Here is a 23,412-nt window from a genome sequence, read left to right as displayed (position 1 = left end):
CCCCGTGCCTGCGTCCGGGTACTCCAGTCTCCTCCCACACATTCCAAAGACATGCGTGGCAGGTTAATTGGGCGCTCCAAATTGTCCCTAGGTGTGGATGGTTGTTCGTCTCCGTGTGCCCTGCGATTGGCTGGCAACCAGTTCAGGGTGTACCCTGTCCATTGCCTAAAGCCAGCTGAGATAGGCTCCAGCACCCCCCGCAACCCTTGTGAGGAACAAGCGGTTCAAAAAATGGATGGATGGATGGATGGATATACAGCACAATAAAATTGGTTATCCAACATCCATGGGTATTTATTGTGGGTTTTGTATGAGTATACAGTGAAAAGGATGTACCCTTTTGACATTAAACAGGCTGATCTTTGCTTGTACAGAATTACAATAGTAAAGCCCCTTAACTTTGCAGACATAGTGATAGTAAGAACCCCCCCACCTTCAAAAAAAAAAAAGAAAAAAAATAGATGTATTAATCTATAAGGAAAATTGTACAAACATCGGCATTGTTGACCTACATTATAAAATGTACATTTTATCATAACATCCAATACTACAAATTTGAAAGGAAGAGCATGAGACCGACAGTATATTTCATACAGTGCATTTAAAGAAACAAACAAAAAGACAACCTGGTCACCTGGCCATCATGTATTTTTTAGTGTTTCTCTCGGGCCTCACGAGAATGATAAAACACTTGGGTGCAAAAATACAAACAAGCAAGCCAAAGCTGGAGGCCAGGATGGCAAAGATCTCCACGGCCACCGTGTACTTCCCGGGTGAGCTGACATAGGCGGGCACGAAGGCCACCCACACGGCGCAGAAGATGAGCATGCTGAAGGTGATCAACTTGGCCTCGTTGAAGTTGTCGGGCAGTTTCCTGGCGAGGAAGGCCAGCAGGAGGCAGCTGCAGGCGAGCAGGCCGATGTAGCCCAGAACCAGAGAGAAGCCCACCACTGAGGCCATGTCACACTTAAGGGTCACTTTTAACCCTGGGGTACCAAAGTCCGGTTTAGGTTCAGGGGGACTGAGGGACAGCCAAATTATACAGATGACGATCTGATTGGAAAGAAATGGCACAATCACTTAATATTGTACTCACAGTTATGACAGGCTTTTGTGTGAAATATGATGAACATAAAATCTGCATTATAAATACCCTTTTAAATATTCCTTACGAGGAATGTTTTTGTTGAATTTATTTTTTAAGGTATTTAACTCATTTGCTCCCAAAAACATATAAATACGTTCTATTTGAAATGTTTTAAGTTTCCCAAAGACGTTTTTTTTTTTTTTTTTTTTTATGCTAGAGCATACATAATGTTTTGATGCAGCCTCTCAACTGCAAAGAACGGTTGAAGAAATGGTAATTATTACACAAACTGCCAGCAGGTGGCAGCAGAGTATAAGAGATCAACCAGGGCCATGTTGAAAACAAGCTGATTTTAAACAGATTTGTGAATAATGATTAAACTTAGCTATATTCTAATGCTAATTGCTGCAAAACGGAAACAGATAGAAATATATATTTTTTTCCTGACGAAAGAAGACACTTTAATCTTTCTTTTGGCAGGTTCCATGTTTTTATAGCAATAGAACACAATATTCTGTGGGCCTTGCAAAATCAGTCAAAGTCCAGTGAAACAGCCGGGAATGAAGTCTACAGTAAACAAATCACACATTGCTTAGTGTAGGCGTAAAAAGCAGGATTGAAGAGGACTGAGAAATTTGATAAATAATCTCGCTCTAATATCTTCATCAAAAATGGTGCTGACACTTCCAGTTTCCTTTTCTTCTTTCATATTTACAATTATACACAATACTTATTTTAGGACAACGTATTACAAATCGTGGTTAACAAGTCTCCACTTACAAACTGACCTGTATGCAAGTGAACACGCAGACACTCCCCCTCTGTTGGCCCGGACCAAACCACTTCATCAAGGCTCCGGCGCCAGGCCGGGCCGAGCGGAAGGCCGCCAGGACCACGATGGTCTTCACTTGCAGGCAGGACACGGAGAGCGCAAAACTGATGGCGAAGGCGGCCTGCTGGAAGCGACAAGACCACGCGGACGGACGACCGATGAACAGCAGCGAGCACAGGAAGCAGAGTTGGAGAGACAAGAGGAGCAGGAAGCTCAGTTCCGAATTGTTGGCTCGGACCTGAAAGCGGGAAATATCCATGATGTCATATCTGCATTCTTGCTACTGGTACTTTTTTGTAATTGGCATAAGTTTAATTAGAATGTATTGGCACATAATAATCCAAAATAGAAATATGTATACAACAACTTTGTTAGCTCACATTAAATTAATTTACTTATATACATATATGTTTTAACTTATGTTTCAATTTTGAAAAAATGTAATCATAAGAAAATAAGAACTGCAAATATTTTTGCAATGTATTTTTTTTTGTTTCATATTTCTATTTTTTTTTTTATTTGGTACTGTTTCATTACTATTTCATATTTTATTATTTATTTTGTCATTATTAATTATTTTGTAGTACCAGTTTATTCTTAATATTTTTTGCATTGTATTTTATTTTATTTGTCTTTTATGGATTTCTTTTTTGTATTTTTGGTTGTTTTTCATTGTTTTTATTCTAACAAAAAATATTTGTATTTCACAATTAAATATTTTAGTCTTTTAATTGTTTATTTTACTTGGTGCTTTTTCATTATTATTTCACATTTTATTATTTATTTTTTTCATTGTTACATTGTTTAACCTGTTTATTCTTATTTATTTTTTTTAGCATTGGATTTCTTTTTGGATTTTTGGTTGCTTTTAATTGTTTTTATTCTAAAAAAAAAAAATGTATATTTTACAATTAAATATTGTAGTCTTTTAATTGCTTATGTTATGGAGCATTTTTCAATTTTTTTTTTATTCATGTTTCTATTTTTAATCAATTTTATGATAATCAATAAAAACTGCAAATAAAGAGGAAGCTGCTATTGGCTGCCAACCAGTTCAGGGTGTACCCGGCCTACTGCCCGAAGACAGCTGGGATAGGCTCCAGCACCCCCGCGACCTTTGTGAGGAGCAAGCGGCTCAGAAAATGGATGGATGGATGGAAAAAAAGAGAAAGATGGAATCATGCAAGGTTGTGCTTCTAAATGCTGGATGGTGTGTTTATGAGAGGTGATTCAATACATTCTTACTTTTTTTTGTTTGATTTCAATGGTACTTGAGAGAATTTAGAAACCACTGAATTAGAAGAAAGAAAAAAAACAAGGGTCATCGGTTCAAATCTGTGTTATGATTTGTGTACAAGTTGAAAAAAAGGTTGCGAAACTTGAGCTCACACGTCATTCTGTGACGTCTTACCACAGGTGTGTGTCTGTAGTAGACAAAGACCACAAAAACGGCGGTGGTCGCCACGGCGCCGGAGACGGCGACCGCGGCGAGGGTGACGCCTAAGGTCTCGTTGAAGGCCAGGAAGTCCAGCTGGCGGAGGACGCAGACCGTATGCTCCGTGTTGGGCCAGAACTCCAGTGGACAGCGGTCGCAATTGGGAGAATCTGAAATATGTCCAACAAACGGATCAAGACGTGCAGAAAGCGTGTGAACGCCACGTGTTCCCTCACCAGTCGCGTTGCTTATCTCTCCTTCGGCACACCGGATGCAATCAAAGCAACACACGGGTTCTCCTTTCCTGGTGGCCACCCTGGTGCCAGGAGGGCAACTCTCGCTGCAGACTGACGCGGGCACCTGAAAATGATATGCTGGTGTAGTTTGTAACAACATTTTCACAAATGCACTTCAGCACCTGACTGGATCCTGAGCGCCACTGCACCGCCGTGTCGTTCATGCGGATTTGGTAGCCGTCCACTCGGCCGACCAGGACCAGTTTCAGGGAGCCGTCGCGGCTCTTCTGCCAGTTGACCAGGTCATACTTGGCGGGGATGTCGGCCCCTTGAAAATAAAGCCGCTCGCCCTGTGGCGTGGTGAAGTTGACGTCATTGAGCCTCTGCAGCAGCTGAAAAGGAGATGTTTTTTTGTTTTTTGTTTCATATTTTTATTTTTTATCTGTTATGTTTATTCTTAATATTATTTTTAGCATTTTGTTATTTTTTATTTTTGTTGTTATTGTTTTGATTCTAAGAAAGAATATTTGTATTTTATAATTCAATATTGTAGTATCTGAATTGTTTATTTTATGCAGCATTTTTCTAAGTTTTAATTTATGTTTCAATTTTGAATAAATTTAATCGTAAGATATAAAAACTGCAAATGTTTTTGCAATGTATTTTTTAGTTTCATATTGATATTTTTTATATGTTACTGTTTAATTAATATTTCATATTTTATTATTTATTTTGTCACTATTACATTATTTTCCAGTACTAGTTTATTCTTATTATTTATAGCACTGCATTATTTTATTGTATTTATCGTTTTTGGATTTCTTTTTTTTGGATTTTTGGTTGTTTTTCATTGTTTCTATTCTAACAAAAATATTTGTATTTTATAATTAAATATGGCAGCCTTTTAATTGTTTATTTTATTTGGTACTGTTTCATTATTATGTCATATTTTAATAATTAATTACATTGTTTTTCAGTACCAGTTTATTCTTCTTCTTCTTTTTTTTTTTTTAGCATTGTATTATTTTATTGTATTTGTCATTTTGGATTTATTTTTGTATTTTTGGTTGCTTTTAATTGTTTTTAATCTAAAAAAAAATAGATTTTATAATTAAATATTGTAGTCTTGTTTATTTTATGGAACATTTTTCAATTTTTTTTTATTCATGTTTCTATTTTTAATAAATTTAATCATAATAAAAAAAACTGCAAATAAAGAGAAAGATGGAAACGTGCAAGGTTGTGCTTATAATTGTTTGGTAGAGGGAGGTGGCATGATGAAAACAATAGGATAACGGATAGTCCAATTATAAACCGAATTGGATACTCTGTATTGGCTTGCCACAATATCAGTCGGCCTTCTGAGTTTGACACATGTGGTCTAAGATGTTTAACCACATCTCCTAACAAACTGTGTGTACCTCCGCAGGTTTGACATTTCTGGGGGAGGAGCACGTGGCGCTGTCGTCCTGGGAGACGGCGGTTGCGTTAGGGCAAGCCAGGAGGTCGTGAAGGGCGTGAGCCGCTGCGTAAACAGCCAGGTAGACGTTGTAGGCCTGTCGCAGCTGCGAGGTGTCGGTGAAAAGATTGTTCACCCCCTCCAGGCTCTCGTCCCCCCGGCACAGGGGCAGGGAAGTGCTGCGGTCTGACGAGTTTGGACCATTGGAAAGCCGAAGCCTGCATGCAAATTGCTTCTCCCAGAAGTCCCTCAAGATGTCATCATCCGGGCGAGCAGACGGGGTCAAACTGCGGAGGTAATCTTCAAATCCGACGATCGTCGAGCTCCGAATGGCCGTGCCCACGACTCCGCTCGCCACTTGCGAGGTGACGGGGTGCTGGAGGAGATTGCCGCTCGTGCTCCAGGCCTCGCTGGCAAGAAACTGCCGGTCTGTCACCTGGTGTCCGCATACATAAGGATCACATGACCACAAAAGATCTGGTATTGAACCCTCCGTTCTTATACTAACTGCCTACGAGCTGTATATGTCTCATCTGTACGTATAGCGTATATTTTACACAGTAGTCTACTCACGAGGTGGGAGTAACAAAATGGCCGCCCTGTGACTACAACGACTTGCACTGGTGTGTATGGGCTATCGGCTATCTAGTCATATATACTAGGGGTGGGAATCTTTAACTGTCGCACGATTCAATTCTGATTTTTGGGTCTGCGATTCAATTCAGAATCGATTTTCGACTCAGAACGATTTTTGATTCAAAGTGATTTAATTGACAATGATTTCTACTTCAATTTATAGGTGTGCAAAGAATTGTCGTGATCTCCTCCAGTCTGACTCGCTAATGCTAATTAGTGCGCTACTCTCGGCATGTTTATCACTCAAAAGAACGGCTATTCATACAAAACGCTTCAGGAATGTATAGCTACAGAGAAGCATTTTAACATTACTCACCGACATATGCTCTTTATTTGAATAACTTGATCATGACGTTTTCCTTCTACTTTCTCTACAACTTAACTGTATCAGAACGCGTGGAACCACACTGCCCCTAAATGTCCAAATCGTATACAACGTGAACAGTGCTCCCAATAAAGGCACACACAAAAGACAGTAAATAATTTCAATAAAATTGATTTGGGGACATTTAAAATCGAGTCTAAATCGTACTAAATGAGAATCTCGATTCACACGCCCCTAACATATACAGGTCAGTGAGTGATTGACCCATTATTTGCATCTCATCTCACATTCATTTGGGCCAGCTGCAGAAACAGCTCCCTGACGTCCGTGTACCACGAAAAGATCAGGATGACTCTGGCGCTCGATGCCTTAATGGCGAGGGCCGCTCTCCTGGCATCGTTGGCGATGTTTTGTCGATTGAGGGTCTCCACGAAGGCCAGACACACGCCGGAACCTTGAGTCTCCTCCTGGAACACCTACAGGCCCATAATGTGAGAAGAATTGACGAGAATTTGTGATCCACCTCTGAGATTGGATTGTGAGTTGAGTTCACCTTGACAGCCACCAGACCGTAGTCATTGTTGGCAACCACGGCGCCGATCCAAGTCCACTTGAAGTATATGGCGAGCCTGGCAATGGCTCGCGCCTGGTAGATGTCGCTGGGGATGGTTCGGAAGAAGTTGGGAAACTGACGCCTGTCACTCAAACAAGGGCAGCTCGACTGGTAGCTCATCTAAGGAGGAAAATGTACATTCATTATTATATGTCCTGTCCACATTAAAAAAAAAAAAAACATTTTAGGGACCCCTGCACAAAACAGTCATACCTCACTCTTCTCATGCATGTAAATAATTAAAATATTGCATAATATTAATAATAATAATTTAACATCTTAGTATAGGGTCTTAACCTGTTTCGTAACTCCTATTGAATAAATATTTTGATGGATTTTTTTAAATACATTTTTAATTAGATATATTTTTAGGAATGACATCATTTGTAGCATATTTAATTTCTTTATTTTGATTGTTAATTTTTCCTTTTTAAAATGTTCTAATGTGTTTATATTTTAATTTTGTAGTTATTTTTGTTGTACACGATAAACAAAAGCTTGGGTGAACTCCAAATCTCATGGCAACAACCTTCAATAAAATTTACATTGGTCGATTCAACAAAGTATTTAGCATTTTGCTATTATAAAAATTGGTTTTCCAATATTTCATAAAATAAATAACTAAAAAAAAATTGCAGAACTCACTGTTCCTTGTATTGTATATGCCAATCAAAACAAAGCATTTTCATCTAAAAATCAACCTAATGAACTTACTAAAGGCACGGAGAGCGGCCCCAGCACTCTGGAGAGTATCATGGCCGTTTTGGATGAAGCTCCACCAATAATCAACGGAACACCTAATCGGACAATTTGCACAGTATAAACATGTTCTTCCATAAAGCATTGTGTTGTTTGTATCGATGCCATTTGATGGTACCTCTCCCACTCCCTCCTTCAGAAGCATTTTGCTGCGTCGCCGCCGGGTTGCAGGCGCTGCCGCCCCCGCTGACCAGCGAGAGGGCTGCCTGCGTGGCCCAAGGGTGCCGGGCGCAGCTGTCGCGGATGTGGTAGCCCAACGTCACGCCCGGCAACAGGCGGGGACTCCGGTTGATCTCCTCCACGGCAAACATCATGGCGTAAATGTACTGTAAGGGGAGTTGCTCCAAACTGAAAAATACAAAATACTGGATGAGTTTGAGTCTGCATCGTAAATTATGTTATAGAATCCATTTCTTGAGTTGGATTTCACTGCAGTCCATGTCAAATTGATCAGAATTATAGATGAGGCAAACGAGTAGTATCAAGATGACACAACACCAAACATTAAGGTAAAAGATTAAACATAAAAACGAGTCAAATAAATAGAACAAAATAAAATAAACAACTCTGTCTAAATACCTCCTTACATTGACATGAAGTTATAAAATATGTTAAATATATGATTGAACAGATAATGAATGTTTATGTGGATATTGTACTGCTATATTACATACAATCTTGTTAAAATTACAGTTAAAAACTGTACTTTAATTAATGAAAATTACCATTTTTTACGAGAATGTAATTTTCTGTTATTTCACAGCATTTTTGTGGCGCCCCAGCTGATGGACAATTACTGATTTTTCTTTTCTTTTTTTTTTTCTCTATGCTATAGGACATTACTGACATTGGTATTATTCACATTTAAAAAATTGTTTATTCACGAAGAAATTATGGCAAAATTACATATTTTTACAGTTAATTTCTAAGTAAATTGAAATGTTTTTCTTTTTTTTTAAGAGTTTAAATTTGAATTTTACATTTCATTCTATTAAATAACAGACAAATATTTTTGAAATTACGATACATTTGTGAACATATTTTATCAATCAATATATGTATTTCTAATGGAGTTTTTTTTGTAAAAGAACAGAAATATTGTGTGGTTTACAGTTACAGTGATTTCATGTTATTTTACATTTTGATATTTTGATGACAATGATATTTTTAAAACACAGAAAAAAAATGTAAAATAAAAGTCAAAATCTGTTATATTACAGAATTTTTTTTTTACAGTGTGTAAGTGGGAGGAAAACAGTGCAAATAATATACACTCGACATAATGGAACTAAAAGCTTCCCCAAAAAAAAAGCAGAATGATAAATAAAGAGCGAAAGTGCGTGTTATACCCACCCAGTACATTCTTTGTAGTCAGGTTGGTCAGCAAAGTGGTGATCGAGAGCAGGAGGCTTGTAGTGGATATGAAAGAGTCCGCCAATGACGACATCCCCATCCTGGAAAAGCCCCCGGCTCACGGGCGCTCCCCACCGAGGGCAAGTCAGCGCAAGGCCCGGCCGCCTGCTCACCAGCCCGACCAGGATCACCAGCGGGGCTGACGAAGGCCACCGGCCGGCGGAGAACCACGACAGCCACGACATGGAGAATAACTGTCAATCTGAGAACACACATGATGAGACATTAGCATCAGAACAATTTTTATTTATTTTTTTAACAGTACATTGACACTTAACTATGATACCACCTGCACCTGAGAAGTACTTTGCCTCAGTGGTCGCCTCCTGCTCTCTCTCGCTCTATTTCTAAGTGTCACAAAGTGCCCGGGGCGAAATGGTGCCCAGGCAAACTCCCTTCTCCTGAACGCAAAGCAAAACCAGCCATTAAAGGGAGGCAGCTGTGTTGTTCACATGCATATTCAACAAGGCCGCAGAGACAACGTGCTCAGGGTTAACTCCTTGAGAGAAGATCAGTTGACATTGCCATTGTGAAACCAGCTGGCTTCATTCAAGTTTAATTGTGTGAAAATACTTTTATATTGTCAGATGGGTATGAAGAACAGTCATAAGAATAAATGGACTGCTTTTTATATACATAAGTAAATGTTGGCCACAGGCTGGCCTTTAAAGTGTGAATATCAAGAATTTTCAATGCAGGAACTCATAGCTGCTGTAAATAACCAAAATATTAGAAAAAAAAAGCCCTCGACAGAGCAGTTTTACATGACTGCAGCTGTAATTTCGGATTCGATACATTAGATTGTTTATTGTGGCCAGTGAGTGTATAATACAGATTGACAGGTGTTCATTTATGTGATGGATATTTAACATCATTTTATGCCCCCCCACCCCTAAAAACTATCTACTCTATATTAATGTTGCTTGTGAAATGAAATATGTAGTCATAAAGCCACACAGTATGCCAAGCGAGGAGAAAACGCACGATTTGAATGGTATGACACTGCCATCTAGTGGTTAACATTCGGTGTGTCAGGTTTAAACTACCATATCTTGCCACACACAACCAAAAAAAAAAAAATTGAAACACGAGTTTTAATAATGGTTTAGGTGATTGAATGCCACCAAAAAAAAGTTGTTGGTGTTCTTTTCTGGCCTAAACTCAAGACAATGAGGTACATGTATATGCTACGGAGAAGGCTGGACTTCCGACTTCTGAGTTTTTGCACTTCAGCTTTGTTTCCGGTTCCGGTTTGGCAGTGTGGGCCACGTCTCAATACTTGCGCTTCGGACTTTTTTTTTTTTTTTTTAAATTGCTGTATTTAACAAATTGAAATCAAAAGCCAAACATGGCAAACATTAAGCAAATAATAATCATGGGGTTGGAGGAGGGCGGTTACAGGTTTAATTAACGTGGGGAAAAATGACAATTCTTTAAAAAAATAAAAAATAAAATACAATAAAAAAAAAATACAATAAAAAAGAAGCAAAACACTGAAAATACATTTTGTTTTTAAACAAACTAAAACTAGAATTATTGCGAAAATGTCATAAGTTTTCATCGTTGTTAATACACAAGCTTTTTGGGGGGGTTCATTTCAAATGTATTTTTGTTTTCATCATTACTGTGTTTGTAAATCAAAGTCATTTGGGAATTATCTTGCATTTGACAAATATTACAAAAGTTGTATTTTTTTTAAAAATCGTAAAACCAATGAAAACAAAGCCAAATGGAATCAGTTCTGAGAAAATATAAACTAATACAAACAGCTCTCTCACTTAAAATGACCTGAATTTTAAAAACTAGATTGAGTCCAAACGAAATTAACATACCAACAGAAAGCAACAACAGTACTATGGTACAGTCAGAACTGTCTGTTGTTTAAACAGTTATGTTGAAAAAACCCCAACACATTTTACAAGAACAAAAAACGTTTAAATTCAGTGCACTTTTTTTTTAACCTGCTATTTTGTTTTTCCTCAGTCACAATTAGGAGACCTTACAATTTGTACGATAATACTTGAATAATAGAAGATCATATGGGCGATTGCAAGCATGTAAAGTGTTATTTGCCTCATCTGCATTTTGATATTGAGATTGGAATGAATTGCATCTATGAATAATACATTTTTAAACGCGTCACTCAGTGACGGTCAGTGTGTTTACCTCAGCAGGGTTGATGTGTTTAGAAGAAGGAGCAGGTGGCGGTGCTGTTCTTTGCTCTGCTGGGCAGGCGAGGAGGCCGTGGAGTCCGTGAGCCGCAGCGTAAATAGCCACATACGACCAGCTGAGCTGGGAGGTGTCGGTGAAGACATGCTGCAAACCCTCCAGGGACTCACCCCCATTGCAGAGTGACAGGAAGGCTGTCGGGTAGCTGGCCAAGTAGCTGAACTGTGATCAAATATGAAATTATGTTTCATTGTTTTTTTTTGTTTGTTTTTTTAAATCAAAATGCATGAAATGATAGTGGTATGCAGGAAGGCATTGCTGTCTGCAGATTTGGGTCATGTAGAGCAAAGAGTTCAAAGCAAACATGGTGAAGCAGCATTCAGCTGTTATGCTGCAAGTAAATTGAATCAGCTCTAAACATTTAATATATTAACTGTCCTACTCATCCTTTAAATATTTTATTAGTATTTTTTCCACATTATTTCTCTATTCAAGCATTTATTTCAAATGGTACGTATGACCAAATTTGCATTTGTACCCGTTTTCCTGGAGGCACGCCGATAAGCTGCAGTTTGACGCTCAGAGGTTGTTAAGTCACATCTGCTGGTGTCGCCTGCAGCTAAAGACGGCAAAAGCCTGCAGGGCCCGACGGGTGATCGCACGCAATTAATCATGGATGCAGTAGCCCAGAGTCATGCCGTGGCCGTCAGCATTGATTTCCTCCACCACAACATAGACTTCTGTACTGTGGATTAAAATCAACAAGTGGTATCAAAAGATGGGGAGAAAGGTACTGAACTTTTGCAGTGGCAAAAAAACAAAAACAAAAAACAAAATAAACATGAATCATATGTAATAATGGTTATTACCCCAAGTGGGCAAACTGGCCATATGTGGTATGTGGGCTCCCTCTAGTGGTACATGAAAGAATTACTGAAGTAAATGTTAAAACTTTGCAGAATGTTGCAAGACAAAATGGCGTTTTATCAAATCAGGTTAGAGTGGAAGTAAATATGAAAGCATACCTCACATAAACATCTGATAAGAAAAGACAAAAGGTTCTGTATTACGCACTCAAATGGAAAATCCGGCTTTGTGTTAAATAGGGAACACACCAACCACCCTTCTATGTTAGAGAAATTGTTGCTGTGAGCATTTATAATAGCCGCGAGACATTTGGAAGAAAAATTATTATGCCGACCGGGACTGAAAATGACTCCTCTCTGGAGTGAGGCTGGAAAAAGAATCCAACAACAAAAGTAGCGTGCATCAAGTTAGCACGTGTGCATGTGTGCACCGTATGCCAGCTTCTCAATTATTATTTTTTTACGTCACACCCAGGAAGCAGAAACTATTTCGTATCCCGCAACTCTCCGCGGCAACTATAAGTAGATTCATTTGTCTATAAACTTGTTCGTTACACCTCTGCTTAACATTAAAGGAAAAAAAATATCTATAGTTCAACTTACAGCAAAGAATAACTTAATTAAAACATTTTTAGTCCGTCACCGAAAAGATTAAGTGCACCAATTTTCCTGAAATTAAAAATAACTACATAAATGAGAGCGCTAATGCCAATGAACCGACAAGGACACAAATAAATACAGGGAGTCCTCGAGTTATGTCGGAGTTCCGTTCCTACGCTAGCGTTGTAACATGAATTTCGACTTAAGTCTAATTTCCACAATAAAGCTATGTAATAAATGCTAGCACTAGCTAAGGGCTAGCTAAATAGCGGACGAGAAGCCAAAATGGCGGACCCGGCGTAACCATCGTTAACTCGAAACGCCTTCGGTCGAGTGCGCCCTAACTCGAGGACTCCCTGTACAGTAAACTTAAATATTGATTGATTGGGTTTTATTAAACATAGAAACACATCACAAGTATAAAATACAAGTTGTAGTTAAAAAAAAAAAAGAAACGGAAAAGAAAAATAAATCGCCAATCATATAATTTACATGTTCAAAAATATAGGAAGAAGTACAAAAACTTATTTAGTCCTATACTCCCCAATGCTTCTATTAGGGGGTAGGATTAGATAAGTATAAATACAAGAAAGACACAAACCGATGGACCAGGTTAACAGCACGAGAAATGAAACAAACCACATCCATCCATCCATCCATCTTCTTCCGCTTATCCGAGGTCGGGTCGCGGGGGCAGCAGCTTCAGGAGGGAAACCCAGACTTCCCTCTCCCCAGCCACTTCAACCAGCTCCTCCGGCGGGATCCCGAGACGTTCCCAGGCCAACCGAGAGACATAGTCTCTCCAGCGTGTCCTGGGTCGTCCCCGGGGCCTCCCGCCAGTGGGACATGCCCGGAACACCTCACCAGGGAGGCGTCCAGGAGGCATCCGAACCAGATGCCCGAGCCACCTCAGCTGGCTCCTCTCAACGCGGAGGAGCAGCGGCTCGACTCTGAGTCCCTCCCGGATGACCGAGCTTCTCACCCTATCTCTAAGGGAGAGCCCGGACACCCTGCGGAGGAAACTCATTTCGGCCGCTTGTATCCGGGATCTTGTTCTTTCGGTCACGACCCACAGCTCGTGACCATAGGTGAGGGTTGGAACGTAGATCGACCGGTAAATCGAGAGCTTTGCCTTTTGGCTCAGCTCTTTCTTCACCACGACGGACCGATACAGAGTCCGCATCACTGCAGACGCTGCACCGATCCGCCTGTCGATCTCCCGCTCCATCCCACCCTCACTCGTGAACAAGACCCCAAGATACTTGAACTCCTCCACTTGGGGCAGGATCTCATCCCCGACCTGAAGACGACACTCCACCCTTTTCCGACTGAGGACCATGGTCTCGGATTTGGAGGTGCTGATCCTCATCCCAGCCGCTTCACACTCGGCTGCGAACCGCTCCAGTGAGAGCTGGAGGCCCCGGCCTGATGAAGCCAACAGCACCACATCATCTGCAAAGAGCAGAGATGCAATGCTGAGGCCACCAAACTGGAACCCCTCCACGCCTCGGCTGCGCCTAGAAATTCTGTCCATAAAAGTTATGAACAGAATCGGTGACAAAGGGCAACCTTGGCGGAGTCCAACCCTCACCGGAAACGAATCCGACTTACTGCCGGCAATGCGGACCAAACTCTGGCAACGGTCGTACAGGGACCGAACAGCCCGTAACAAGGGGCCCGGCACCCCGTACTCCCGAAGCACCCCCCACAGAACTCCCCGAGGGACACGGTCGAACGCCTTCTCCAAATCCACAAAACACATGTGGACTGGTTGAGCGAACTCCCACGCACCCTCGAGGATCCTGCGGAGGGTGTAGAGCTGGTCCACTGTTCCACGGCCAGGACGAAAACCACACTGCTCCTCCTGAATCCGAGATTCGACCTCCCGACGGACCCTCCTCTCCAGCACCCCTGAATAGACCTTACCAGGGAGGCTGAGGAGTGTGATCCCTCTGTAGTTGGAACACACCCTCCGGTCCCCCTTCTTGAAAAGGGGGACCACCACCCCGGTCTGCCAATCCAGAGGCACTGTCCCCGATGTCCACGCGATGTTGTAGAGGCGTGTCAACCACGACAGCCCCACAACATCCAGAGTCTTTAGGAACTCCGGGCGGATCTCATCCACCCCCGGGGCCCTGCCACCGAGGAGCTTTCCAACCACCTCAGTGACTTCGACCCCAGAGATAGGAGAGCCCACCCCAGAGTCCCCAGACTCTGCTTCTTCAAAAGGAGACGTGTTGGTGGAATTGAGGAGGTCTTCGAAGTATTCCCCCCACCGCTTCACGACGTCCCGAGTCGAGGTCAGCAGCACCCCATCGCCACTATACACAGTGTTAATGGTGCACTGCTTTCCTCTCCTGAGACGCCGGATGGTGGACCAGAATTTCCTCGAAGCCGTCCGGAAGTCGTTTTCCATGGCCTCACCGAACTCCTCCCATGCCCGAGTTTTTGCCTCAGCAACCGCCGAAGCCGCGTTCCGCTTGGCCATCCGGTACCTGTCAGCTGCCTCCGGAGTCCGACAGGCCAAAAAGGCCCGATAGGACTCCTTCTTCAGCTTGACGGCATCCCTTACCGCTGGTGTCCACCAGCGGGTTCGAAGATTGCCGCCGCGACAGGCACCGACCACCTTACGGCCACAGCTCCGATCGGCCGCCTCAACAATGGAGGCGCGGAACATGGTCCATTCGGACTCAATGTCCCCCACCTCCCCCGAGACAAGGGAGAAGCTCTGCCGGAGGTGGGCATTGAAACTCTTTCTGACAGGGGATTCCGCCAGACGTTCCCAGCAAACCCTCACAATACGTTTGGGTCTGCCAGGTCGGACCGGCATCTTCCCCCACCATCGGAGCCAACACACCACCAGGTGGTGATCAGTTGACAGCTCCGCCCCTCTCTTCACCCGAGTGTCCAAAACATGCGGCCGCAAATCCGATGACACGACTACAAAGTCGATCATCGAACTGCGGCCTAGGGTGTCCTGGTGCCAAGTGCACATATGGACACCCTTATGCTTGAACATGGTGTTCGTTATGGACAAACCGTGACGAGCACAGAAGTCCAATAACAGAACACCGCTCGGGTTCCGATCAGGGGGGCCGTTCCTCCCAATCACGCCCCTCCAGGTCTCACTGTCATTCCCCACGTGAGCGTTGAAGTCCCCCAGCAGGACGAGGGAGTCCCCAGAGGGAGCGCTCTCCAGCACACCCTCCACGGACTCCAAAAAGGGTGGGTACTCTGAGCTGCTGTTTGGTGCATATGCACAAACAACAGTCAGGACCCGTCCCCCCACCCGAAGGCGGAGGGAGGCTACCCTCTCGTTCACCGGGGTAAACCCCAACGTACAGGCGCCGAGCCGGGGGGCAATAAGTATGCCCACACCTGCTCTGCGCCTCACACCGTGGGCAACTCCAGAGTGGAAGAGAGTCCAACCCCTCTCAAGAGGACTGGTACCAGAGCCCAAGCCGTGTGTGGAGGCGAGTCCGACTATATCTAGTCGGAACTTCTCGGCCTCGCACACCAGCTCGGGCTCCTTCCCTGCCAGAGAGGTGACATTCCATGTCCCAAGAGCCAGCTTCTGTAGCCGGGGGTCGGTCCGCCAAGGTTTCCTCCCTTGGCCGCCACCCAACCCACACTGCACCCGACCCCTTTGGCCCCTCCCACCGGTGGTGAGCCCGTGGGAAGGGGGACCCACGTTGCCCCTTCGGGCTGTGCCCGGCCGAGCCCCATGGGTGCAGGCCCGGCCACCAGGCGCTCGCCAGCGAGCCCCGCCTCCAGGCCTGGCTCCAGAGGGGGGCCCCGGTGACCCGCGTCCGGGCGAGGGAAACGCGTCTCCAAAATTCTTCTTCATCATCAGGGTCTTCTGAGCCGTTCTTAGTCTGGCCCCTCACCAAACAAACCACAATAACACACAAATGTGAAACTAAATTATTGCATAGCCTCTGTTGATTTAAAATAAAACAAAAAAAACAACTCATTTATTTTTTCCTTTCTTCTTGCATGTATTTTTCCCCATTTATTCCATGTATTTAAGATTAACTCATTCACTCCCAGCCATTTTCATGTTCTATTGCTATCAAAACATGGAACCGACCAAAAGAAAAATGTGTCTCTTCTTTCATCAGGGGGAAAAAAAAAACAAATACGTAATAAATACGTTTTTGGGAGTGAATGAGTTAACTTATGAAGCCTGTAACACCCAATGTACCAGTATTGCCTCTTGAAAATACTAAATTGACTTTTATAGATGAAACCCCTCAACCAAAATTTAATGGGGAAACTGTAACTCAAGGCTGAGTAGGAAGTGAGGCAGAATGTTTACGATAGTCAAAGTGGCCTGAAACGAGGCAATTCTCCAGGCCAGATGTCGTGCGCATGCGGCTATCGGGCTTCTGCTCCACAAACATTAATAATAAGGTGTGGCAGGTTTACTAGGGACCCACTTGCACAGGGCAACAGGTGTGCCGTTCATCAGCTCCATTACAGCCATTTCATGAGCAATTACACCTCATTGTATATGATGGGCCTTATTGGGGCTGTTTACGACTTTTTGCACATTTATTATTGAATAAATCCGACAATAGCATTAAACCTCTGCAATGGTGAATGAAGCCTGGACCACGTGTATCATTTAAAGAAATTTTTAAGTTCATAAAAAATAAATAAAATAATATATAAAATAAAAATAAAAAAAGAAAGAAAGAATAACAATAAGAAGAGATTAAACAAACGGATTATTGGAAACCAAATACTTCATTTATTGCATTGGTAGGAAAATGCTCACAGTCTTCAGATGAGCAACAATACAAAGAAAGAGATGGTTTAATACTGGAACAATAAAAATAATACAATTACAACTTTACTACGCTCTCTTCTTCGGCCTTCGCCGCTGTACACTTATTTGCATTCCATTACGAGTTGTACAAAATAAAAATCACCAGAATTGACAAGTTTGTATTCTGTATCAAAGTAATTAAAAAAATAAAAGCTTTGAAGTTCCAAATCTTTTTTTTGTTTTTGTTTTATTTGCAGACTAACAAGTCCAGAAGCACAGAAGTTGAGAGGCGAGATTGAGCCTTCGTCTGCGACTGTTCATTCTGTGCAGAAGTTGTCGAGCGCTGCAACATCTTTTGTGTAAACGGGTGCATAGTCATGCTCGACATGTTCACGTGTAGGTCACATGCACAAACACGGAGCCAGAACAAAAACACCATCCAAGGATCCAAGACAACGGCGGAATTATTTTACACGTAAATGAAAATACGTGAACGAGAAGGAAGACTTTCATGGTGGTGACCTTCATTGTTTATACACAACATATTCAGGTTATACAAAGAAACACATTCTGTGTCACAATCCGATCTTTTTTTTTTTTTTTTTGCTTCGGTGTTAGTTTTGACATCACGGGGACAACAATAACACGTCTTTCTTTATTCAGACATTAAGCAGAATATCGACAACACACTGCCAGACTAGAACAACTTTTTAACTAGTAAGACCGTGAACATTTCATACATGAATCTCATGCTGTAACAATGCTGTTTGTATGGCATCATTTTGAGTCTTAGGCTAGGCATACACTGTGCAAACTGACCTCTGCCTTTGAAGGTGGTGTCCAGTCCACCACATCAAAGTGACACAATGAAATCATGCAAAGCAAATCAAGATGAAGTAGTAGCATTATGTTAACATTTTGGTGAACGAACAAACAGCATACTGTTATTGTACGGATTTTACAAGTGTATTGCTTCCTATACCTTTTATTTTTGACCAGATACAACTGCCTATGCAGACTTTATCCAGTCTGCCTTTACTTGGGTAGGTGTGGGGGGTGGGTTGTGCGTCAATATGAAAGCCAACATGTAAAACTTACAGAACAAAAGTTAACCACAAATGAGAAATGATAGAGGAATACCAAAAGGTCCTGTGAAGTGGGCGAGCTGTTCCTTTACTACTGTAATCATTCAAATGCTTCAGGCCTAAACAAACATTACAACTAGGAGCCTGTAGCTAACTAGCTAGCTAGCTAGCTAGCTAGCCTAATTAGAATTGCTGCTTAAGCTTGCTAGCGACATGGATATTAACCCCTCATATTCATAGTACTATTTTACGTATCCTAAAAGTATACTGCTTACCTCAAACCACATAATAGTGTGCCTTTGGATTTTTGAGGGATTGAAATAACTATGCGGTCAGCCGTTTAGCTTTAATTGAGTTAGAAGGTTAACTCATTCACTGCCAGTCATTATAGAAAATTTTTACATTTCCAATACTCACGTGATATTACATTCAATAATTATATATAAACCGAATCTACCAAATAACAGAATAGACTCCCTACTTTTTGTCCCGTCCCGTTCTTTTATAATTGACAGCAGAAAAATGTAGGTTTGCCAAAATACAGCCATTTCTCCCATGGACTCTGAAACTGTGTTTATTTCCTATAAAATGGGGCAATGATGTCATCTACCGGTGGTTGGGCATCAGTAAAGTTGTTTCCAAGTTTGATATTTACAGTGGAGCATGCTCAGATTCGCCCCCATTTAGCACCGCTCTAAAAAATACAATTGACAAGTATACTTGTCAAAGGCAGTGAATGAGTTAAGAACTCCCCCCATTTAACCTCGCTCATATCATTTAATCATAATTACCATTAAAGAGCAAAAAAAATATTCCAAAACTGAAGTCATAAATGTATTATAGAATCTCTTTTGTTGGAAGCTAACAAATACAAATGACACAACATTGAGACAAAGGTCAACAATATTACTGAGTCACTCTGTTCTGATAAAAGGTTACAATTATGCTAATTTAAAGGCTGTAAGGCTAGCCTTATAGCTGCTTACGCTCTCTGGCCCAGATAGTAATAATTAATCATGGGTATGGACGATAGGTAGATACCAGCAGTAACACTAAACTAGTTGGGGCAAAGTGTCAGCATGTTTCGTATTTGTGGACGGCATGAAAACCAAAATAACAAAGATGCTTTGATGTTGGCAAAAAATAAAATAAATAAACTTGATGAGAATTAGTTGGAAATAAACAAGTTATTTATTTTTAATCTAGACACATTCATTGATTTGATGGAAATCTTGCCCCCACCAATATGGTGGCCATCTAGCTGGGTTGCTAACAGCCCTCACGTTCATAGCATGAGTTCCTAGCATTATTATAGTGATGATAAAAGTACATTGCTTTCCTTGGAATTAATAAACGAGTGAGTGATATTTGAGAGTTTCCAGTGACTCCCATAGCTTTATATAGGTTTGTTTCATGAACGGAAATTCCCTTCAAGTTCTTTCACATCATTTCACCATAGTTATCTTATCTTATCTAGAAAAAAAACAACAACAAAAACAACTGAATTCCTTTAGAACGTAACATGAAAAAAAAAAGTAAAATCTCTGTTCTGCATTGCGACTGGCCAGTCGGCTTAGTGAAGGTAGATTTCTATTGATCCATCCATCCAGCCATCCATTTTCTTAACAGCTTACACCTCACAAGGCTTACAGGGGTGCTGGAGCCTATCCCAGCCGGCTTCTGGTAGTAGGCAGGGTACACCCTGAACTGGTTGCCAGCCAATTGAAGATTTCTATTGAGTCATTATTAAATTGGAGCTGATTTAAATTCTTTTCTCTCGGCCTCTAGACCAATGACTGGCTACTAAACGGTCACGAAACAAATTATAAACCTTGTCGGCTACGACAGTGTTCTCGCAGTTGAAGCAGAGTTAGGATTAGCTTTTCCAAACTCTGAGCCCTTTTCTGTCTGAGTGGAACAGCAACATAGCAGGCAGTCCAGGTCCAGCGTTAACACAACACTGGTTAGCGTTGTCTTTTTCAATTGCAGGTGATTAACTCTTAAGTTGTAATGTAAACAAAACACTAGTAAAATGGTACAGTGCATGTCCAGCTTCAGAGAAAACCTTCCATTTTGAAATAAAAGTTTATAATTCCTTCAGCAACTCGGTCTTTTATCTCATTTTAGCTAAAGTCGAAGCAGGAAGTAGACCTCTGGCTCTGACAAAAAGTTGGAGGAGTCTGACGTTGGAAGTGAGTTATCGGTGCAGGTGCGATCTGCATGTTGATCGCCATTTCCATACCGTGACGAAGTACAAGCTCCCTCGGGAAGTCCCCTGTCCCCCAGATGGCCTAAATAACCTGCAATGTAAGAGCCGGTCGAGTGTCTGTTCACAGGTGAATTCTGTGAGGCTGGTTTATTCCTCAAAACGACGGCGGCGGTGTCGTTGACCATGCCGCCTGAGCGTGGTTTCAGGGCCTCCTGTTGTCTTTCGCGGGCACGGCTGTTGATGTGGCGCACTCGGCTTTGGCTACGGGAGGATAAACGACGGGTGAGTGGTGGAGGTGAGTCGTCGATATCGCGGGAAGTAGAGGGTTCTGTGCTCGTTGTCTGTGGGGATTGAGCTTCCTGATCGCACTGAGGAGACTGACACATTTCTCTATCACTATCCTCAATCTCAAGACTAACCAGTTTGCGCAACTGTTCCGTCAGTGGGTCGCGAGATTGGGACTGGAATGTTCCTCCCCCCATGGTTCCCAACCTCTTTTGTTTCCTCATGTGTGGAGTGATGAAACTGCGACTGATGATGTGGTATTTGCTCTGAAAGTTACATGATATGTCTTCCGACGTCAGATCTCCCAGAGACTTGGACTTGCAGGGAGTGTTGATCGTGGAATCGACGGTAATCGACTGGGGACCAGTTGATAAAGACCGTAGAGTTGAAATCTTTGGAGCTTTGATGTCGGACTGTAACTGAGGCACAGTTACCTTTTGGTTCCAAGAAAGCTTTGGAGTGGATACTTGAATTCGACTTTGACAGCTTGGTTGTGAGATTGAAGACTCTGATGAGGATGCAACGTCAACAGAGTCCACATGACTATACACTGTATCAAAATCAGTAGTTGGTGAGTGAATGCCTCCACCCCTACAGCTATTTGCTGGCAGAGAAGAGTGAACATGGATACTCTCTGAAGAAGAGAATCCATTTTGCTCTGTGACTCTATATCCTTGTCTTCCCTTGTGAAAACTGTTGGGGATCTGGTTGCCTTGCTTTCCTTGGGGAAAACCATTTGATATAAGGCAGCCTCTCTGTTGTATAAAGTCTTGATTATAAGTAAATGGATTGCTTGGGGGACTCGGGTAGCCGTTGTGACTGAGTGGTCTTGGTTTGGAAAGTTTAGAGTCTATGGGTCTTTGAATTGGAGAAGAATGGATGCTGGATTGTTGGTTCGGTCGCTGGTACGAAGGTTTACCGTACGAGGATGGACAAGGTGTTGAAAATGTTGGGTACTGCTGAGGCTCACGATACGGCAGAGGATGTCTTTGTTGGGAGTATTTTGGAGTGGACTCGTTTTGGTAAATAGCACTCTGTTTTGTCGGACTACTGAGGGCCTCCCATGCTTGTCTTGGTGAGGTCAACCTCCCCTCTGTTGGATCCGCATCAACATTCACCTCCACCCCTGCAAAAGTATTGCCGACATGGTTATGGGATAATCGGAAAGACTTGTTCACAGGCGAAAGAGTGTATCTCTGAGTAGAACTTCTCTGTTGTTCTGTTATCGGTGCCGGTGGATCAAATACTTCCTCGTACACACTCTCCTCTACCTCTTCGGAATCTACAGTCCTCCCGCCATTTGTGGTAATATCATTCCAACACTTATTGCGCTGGCTCCCTAAACTTTGAGCCACCTTTACTGGAGAAGAAGCCAAGATGGTTGATGGTATACTTCTTGCCTGAACACGGACTGACTGATTTTTCTGGTTGTACACTGATACAGGGGGTGACAGCATCTCCTCATCTAGAATGGTGTAGACCTCTTCAAGATCAGCGGTTTCTGGACTAGAGAATAGAGCAGGGCTGGTCGAGTCTGCCAGGTGAATCGTGCATGGTGAAAGGGTTGTTCTTGGAGTAGCAATTTGGGGAGCATTTTGGGTGCCTGACATTGTTGGAGTAGACCTGATATCTTGAAGCGCCCTGGGAGGAGTAAGGACATGATTTGACTCATTTTGGTCAGCAGTGCTTTCAAACTGACCAATCAAAGCTGATATGGAGCCTCGCGTGTCTTGCTCGTTGCCTAAGGACATAGCATCAATGAGTCTGGAGATGGTGCTGTCATGCAGCGAGTTGGGACTCTTCAGGTCATGATCCATGTTGACTGGGGAAAGAGGGGCCACGGAGGAAGGTACAGAGGAAGAGGAGGATGAGGACACCGAAGGCGCAACTGTGAACGCCGTGCTGGTTGAAGAAGTTTCAGGTTTATCTGATCTACACGGTTTGTTGGTAGAAGTTGCTGATTGGTTGACTCGATTGTTATCTGCCTGGTAGTTGACATAATCATCCTCGGTCCTAATGTTATCATCACCAACAACCAGATAAGAGGCCTCCTGTGGTTTATTGAGATCTTTTTTCCAGTTGTTGTCCATCTTCGAGGGGGACTGGATGGTTTTTTGAATGGAAGCGGATGATTTCATTAGAAGATCCACAGAGGAAGACGTGGCTCTGTCAAAGGGGTAAGATCCTGTGGACACACATTGTTGGACATTAACAAATAGAAACAGAAAATGAGGCCTCAGAATTAAAGACATCAAGCCATCCAACAAGAGCAATGACGACAATTAACAATCCAGCCAATACAACGTAAACCACAGACAAATGGATCACCAAGTACAACTGTGAGGGAGAAGCTGGAGAATGAGGCTTTGGAGTCCATGGTTCAAAACATCATATCGGGTAAAGAGATGACCAGATGGGACTGATAAAATGGGATCAAATGGCACAGCGATATCGTTCCCATATCACTTTCAGTTGCCCCTTTTTCCACTGCATAGCACCGTCTCAGCCAGGCTTCTCTTTTAATTCGGTTTGGGGTGGTTTGTTTTGCACTTCAGAACAGTACCGCAGGAGAAAAGCAAAAAGCAAAATGAGATGCATGACTAAACAGCAACAATGGAGGATAGTAGACCCT

The 23,412-nt window shown here is 42.5% G+C and overlaps 2 protein-coding genes across 11 annotated transcripts in view; both read right to left on the bottom strand.

Moving 5' to 3' along the window:
* Positions 1-283: 283 nt before the first annotated feature.
* LOC144033484 (extracellular calcium-sensing receptor-like) lies at positions 284-12,650 on the bottom strand. 7 transcript variants are annotated; one of them, XM_077541632.1, is made up of 16 exons: positions 11,990-12,650; positions 11,834-11,875; positions 11,503-11,709; positions 10,962-11,186; positions 9,074-9,196; positions 8,736-8,997; positions 7,501-7,730; positions 7,338-7,420; positions 6,564-6,743; positions 6,298-6,486; positions 5,012-5,485; positions 3,773-3,982; positions 3,591-3,714; positions 3,331-3,524; positions 1,876-2,157; positions 284-1,053 (listed from the first exon to the last, which is right to left on the bottom strand). In XM_077541632.1, exons 6-16 carry the CDS (start codon positions 8,978-8,980, stop codon positions 631-633), a joined length of 2,634 nt encoding a protein of 877 aa, XP_077397758.1. In that variant the 5' UTR covers positions 8,981-8,997; positions 9,074-9,196; positions 10,962-11,186; positions 11,503-11,709; positions 11,834-11,875; positions 11,990-12,650; the 3' UTR covers positions 284-630. The 7 variants fall into 7 exon arrangements, with proteins under 7 accessions (XP_077397758.1, XP_077397756.1, XP_077397751.1 ...); XM_077541630.1 differs by having other exon boundaries at positions 3,331-3,714; positions 11,990-12,090; positions 12,166-12,650; XM_077541625.1 differs by having other exon boundaries at positions 3,331-3,714.
* Positions 12,651-17,160: 4,510 nt separating this feature from the next.
* The window catches only part of plch1 (phospholipase C, eta 1), a 62,189-nt gene continuing 55,937 nt past the window's right edge, over positions 17,161-23,412 (bottom strand). For all 4 annotated transcript variants that reach the window (XM_077541204.1, XM_077541205.1, XM_077541201.1 and 1 more), the window contains one exon: positions 17,161-22,965. In XM_077541204.1, coding sequence (XP_077397330.1) covers positions 20,414-22,965 — 2,552 coding nt within the window. In that variant the 3' untranslated portion in view covers positions 17,161-20,413. The remainder of the gene's footprint in view (positions 22,966-23,412) is intronic.

This window comes from Festucalex cinctus, chromosome 13 (genome assembly GCF_051991245.1).
Source record: "Festucalex cinctus isolate MCC-2025b chromosome 13, RoL_Fcin_1.0, whole genome shotgun sequence".
Classification (NCBI taxonomy): Eukaryota; Metazoa; Chordata; class Actinopteri; order Syngnathiformes; family Syngnathidae; genus Festucalex; species Festucalex cinctus.
This window is presented reverse-complemented; position numbering and strand designations above follow the sequence as displayed.